Below are 4,808 nucleotides of genomic sequence, written 5' to 3' on the forward strand. Positions count from 1 at the left end.
AGATAACCAAACTCTATTTACAGTTGCTTTTGTGTTTTATGCCCCACCAACTTCCCAGCGGGCTTTAAAACTTCCGACGATGAACTGAATGCAAACAGCGCATGGTTATGGCATAATCGACAAATGTAGTTTCAACAAAGACTATTTGTTGTACGCCGCACAAACCCTCTAACTTTTTACGCAGAGAACAATAAAGATTTTACGTGAGCTTTTACAGAAACAGGACAAATAGAATATAAAGATTTTGTCGATTTTGTAGCGGCGCTGCAGAATAAAAAGCTCTCTTTCCGTGTAGTTTGTCACTTTGGTGAAAATAGGTATACGGGTAACATTCAAGAAAGATGACAGCAAGTCCTTTAGAAATGGAAAACACGACAACTGATGTAACTTTAACAATGTGGAATTGTGAGTTGTTACAAAGTCCAAGCGCAGCAGAGCTGAGAGAAAAAATTGCTGGTAGAAATATTTCCTTTTGCAATTAAGTTTGTGGAAATAAAACAATTAAAAATGTTTCACAGAAGCCGGGTCGACTACCATTGTGACAATGTGCATTCCCCCCATTTTGCTTGGGATAATGGCAGTAATTTTCATCGAAGAAATGTGCTTTTTCGCGCGTCAACCAATTCATTGGAGAAAAAAAGCATACTTTGCCTGGATTTTGGGAAGTTTTCCGGTAAACCCGCTTTTTTAAATACGGGACAGAGTGGTATTCGAACTTTTACAAAAAAGTTTTGTAACTGTCCCCCTACAATTGTCCCAACAACTGTAGAAGCTATAAGGTCATAACTCGCAAAAGATTGTGTGCGAACAAGAGCCTTCTTTGTTACTTGTGATAGATAAACGAGCATTGATGGGTTATGGTACATAGGACAACGCAATCAACAATACACAAAATTTGGACTGATAGTACGGTATGTCAGCATTTTAGCACGATCTGGCAAGAGGCATTGGCGGTTACTATACAAAACTCCTTGTAACGCAATAATAGCGAATTAGGTCGCAAAGAGAAGATAGCCATGAATTCGCCAGACAAAGCACGCAAGTAATGAAGGAAAATTAATGTTATAACAACCTTTTTGTCCGCCGTTACAGCACTGTTTTTGTATTATTGTAAGTTATCGCACATTCTTGGGGGGAAATGGGCCGAATTTCCTGGATCTGCCCCTGACTTTAGGCTCTTTGCGGTTCCCTCGAAATTGCTTCGCGTGTCCCACGTTGAGAGCCGCTGTTATATAGCACATAGTCACTTGGCATGACATTAGGAAATTTTTTCAATGAAAAATACGAAGTAGCAATCCTAATTTATTTTCACAGATTTTGAGCACTTTTTACGTCACGGGATTATTTGTGCCAAGAGCATCGGAAGTAATTTCCTTCGCCTCAAGTTTGTAAGTTAATTAAGTATAACATAAAACTGTGGTTATTTTTTTTTTCAAAAATTTATTTTTTTAGTTATTTTGCCATCTGTCTAAAAAAGTTTTTTGACCATGTCTTGTATTACTTTGGCGGAAAAGAAAGAATGGAGAAAGCTCTAGAAGGCATAGAAGTGGTAGCTGCCAACCCATTTCCCTGCTGCTTTATTGTGTGTTGCTGTCGAAAGCAACCAATGACTACGTAGGAGTACAGATACATGTTTTAAGTACAATGTTTGTTGAACTACATTTAAAAAAATATTACAGATCAAGGATTACTAAATTACAAGTTGCCGTTTATCAAGTTGTTTTCATATTTCCATTCATTTACTTTATAGAGAGTATGTTAATTGCAGAAGGGTACTCACGTCTGACAAAAGCTGTAAGTAACTTTGTATCTTTTAGAATATGTTTATTTCATTATTTTGTTTAAAGGCATACCTTTATGAGATCCTCGGATACGTTGGAACATTGTCTAGTTTCATGTGTCTGTACGGATTTATAATAATGAACAGGGCATCAAGGATTTCGTTACAACAATTTGGGATACGAGGTATGTAACGGTGAAATGTTTTTCTATCGTGTTCTAAACTGCTTTCTATGTGCTTTTACCACCCATATTTGATTTATAAACAAACTTATTTTTATGAATAGTGCCGTGCATTGTCATTTGTCTTTTTAGGTGGCTAAAGGTCAAATGTATTAAAAAGGTTGGAGTAATTCGTTAAAATATCACTTTATTATCACACCTCATAAACAATGCAGGGAAATCTGTTTGTATACAACTGTTGGTTGCATGCAACTCCATTCAAGGGTTTTTAATCGGCATATTGGACAGATACAACCAACTACCTTGTGGCTTTCCATACCCGGACAGGAAACAGGCATTTCGTAAGTAAACATTGAAGTTTTAGTGTATCTTTTCACAATCGCGTTTAAAATAAAAACATTGGTCAGGGTATGGTAATTACAAAAAAAAACATGGTTTTCTCATTGCAGTTTTTCACTCGTACCTGATTGTTTGCGAGTTATTCCTCATTTCGATCGGAGGTTGGTTTGTTTTTCGGAGGTCAGAAGAAGGTTGCGAAATTGTGATGACTCATTCTCAAACTGCGAAACCCACATTAAAAAAGGTACAAAAGATTATTACCGCCGTTGGGCAAAGAAAAAAGGGCAAGGGGTTGCGCAATTACCTGGAGGTATTTACTCCTGAGGTGGTTGACACTGGAAGCAATATAAATTCTTCCGCCCCTCTCTGTATCCAATGAACAAGATCGTTGTTCGTTGCACGGAACTCATAAAGTTTCGTTCGTTTTAATGGTTCTGGTAAATACCTGGTGGATCAATGAGAACGCCGCAACTTCAAATATATTGCCCCGTACGTCACTCACTAACGACCAGTAGTGATTTTTACGCGAGATGAGATAATCCAGGGTAACTATAAATCCCTAAACTTTTATACCTTTTTTGTAAATCGGTCATATCAGGGCTTCACGGGCAATAAAACCGTTTGAAGTTTAAGAAAACATTTCGAAGAACTACGTATTGGTGCCATAAAGCCAGCACAGTAAAACATTCCGTTTTTCAGGTAACCGTTATTTCCGAGCACCCGCTGACAACAACAGAATCGGATGACAATTCTAACATCTTCACAAAACAGTTATCGGTAGAAAGCAATACTCAATCTAACCAAGTTTGAATTGCGTGTGTCGGGCGCTGGATCGATGCTGCCAATCCCCCGTCCTTTTTTAACACAGAATTTTTTTTTACCACCCCGGTTTTGTAACCCAGGATATCCTGGCCACGAATCCCTATCAGGTTTTCTTCTTGGAATATGGGTCCGGCGCTTGACCAATAACACAGAAATATTGACCTGTTTTTATTTTCGTTTTGTGCAAGACTGCCCACAAACGGTCGGAAACATACAACTGAGCAAGCCGGTATTCTTTGGCAGGCGCTGGTTGTTGTTCAGTTTTCTTTAAATGATGCATGTTTGTAACATTCTTTTACTTGCCCATAGAAACGCTTGTTATGAAGTCCCGCGTGTGTTAGCTTATTACTACCGTCTTAACAGTTGCATAGCTACCTAACAACCTTATTTCTTTTTTTATACAATGTTTTTTTTTCTAGATAACTACGATATTTTAAATATTTGTGTATTGCCTTCCCAAAAATGTGTAACTTGTTCAAACTGAATAAAGTTTGATTTCATAGATGTATGAGTTTCCGGCAACATTTTTTTCCTCAGTCTTTTCCTTATGTTCCTTAGTTCCGTCTATCAGTGTATATTTCCTTACTTACCGTAGATTCCTTAATCTGTAAAATACAAATTTAGGGAGGATACCATTGATTTCTATAGAAGGGAAAATAAAGGTCAGGTATACGAGTTTATTTATTTAAACAGACGTGGACTCGCCAAGAAAAAATAGGCAAAAAGAAAGTGAGGGACAAAAATATATTTGAGTATATTGCATGCATATATGAGACTCTACAAACGTAGAATTGACGTTTCTGCGACGTCAAGTTTGTTAAAACACGATAATCAAACGAAAAATTTGCAGTAGCTATTTCAATGTTTCGCTTGAACATTTGAAAATGCATGTTGTACATCTTACAAAAGGTGCATAACCTTACGTCGAGGCAAACATTCACCTTATGGCGTTATTGTAGTTCGCGATAAAACCCACTGAATTATCACAAAATGTCGAGGAATATGAAATAGAATTTTTGGTCAATGATGTCATATGCATCACATGCTGTGCATTAGCATTCAATGATTATTATTATTTGGGATAACATCAGACATGAACATTTAGAAAGTCCAATCGTCTATCTAATTCAACGAAAAAGGTTAAAGTTGTGCCATTTAAAGTTTATATTGCGAAAGCTGGATAGGAATATTTTCAGCTCTTTCCTAATCGCGCCTTTATTTTCGAAGCACTCAAGAGTGCTTAATTTAAAAAAAAATGTACAGCATTCTATTTCTGACAAGGGGACCGAATTTGTTGGTGCCGAACGTGCGCTGAGGAAAAAAACATTTGTAGCGTGCTCTAATTTCGCACATTTTAAAGGCTTTGCTTTAATTTCTGGTTTACGTCAAAAGACAATGTTGGTTGTAATTTATACTGTTTCAATTACATTTCACAATAAAATTAAAATGTTCTAGTTGCCCATCTCCCCATCCATGAAACAAATTTTAGCATTGAGCTTATTCAACCGTGAAGCGTATTTTGCGAGTTTGTTACCTCGTTGCACATTTTTGAGATTTTGAAGCGTGCAGGTTTTTCATGTGCGTTTGTTTTTTTGATGATGTATTATTCACACAATATTGCTTACCTACAATGGAATTTTATGTACATATAAGTACGCTTTCTGTCAATCTTTATAATTCTCGGG

At 36.9% G+C, this 4,808-nt stretch overlaps 1 protein-coding gene across 1 annotated transcript; it reads left to right on the forward strand.

Moving 5' to 3' along the window:
- Nucleotides 1-341: 341 nt before the first annotated feature.
- Nucleotides 342-3,111, forward strand: LOC145902936 (organic solute transporter subunit alpha-like). The gene is made up of 9 exons (XM_082991025.1): nt 342-456; nt 519-673; nt 1,315-1,388; nt 1,453-1,614; nt 1,680-1,806; nt 1,848-1,965; nt 2,178-2,303; nt 2,412-2,611; nt 3,001-3,111. Exons 1-9 carry the CDS (start codon nt 342-344, stop codon nt 3,109-3,111), a joined length of 1,188 nt encoding a protein of 395 aa, XP_082847151.1.
- The last annotated feature ends 1,697 nt before the right edge of the window (nt 3,112-4,808 follow it).

Source organism: Ascidia mentula, chromosome 5 (genome assembly GCF_947561715.1).
Source record: "Ascidia mentula chromosome 5, kaAscMent1.1, whole genome shotgun sequence".
Classification (NCBI taxonomy): Eukaryota; Metazoa; Chordata; class Ascidiacea; order Phlebobranchia; family Ascidiidae; genus Ascidia; species Ascidia mentula.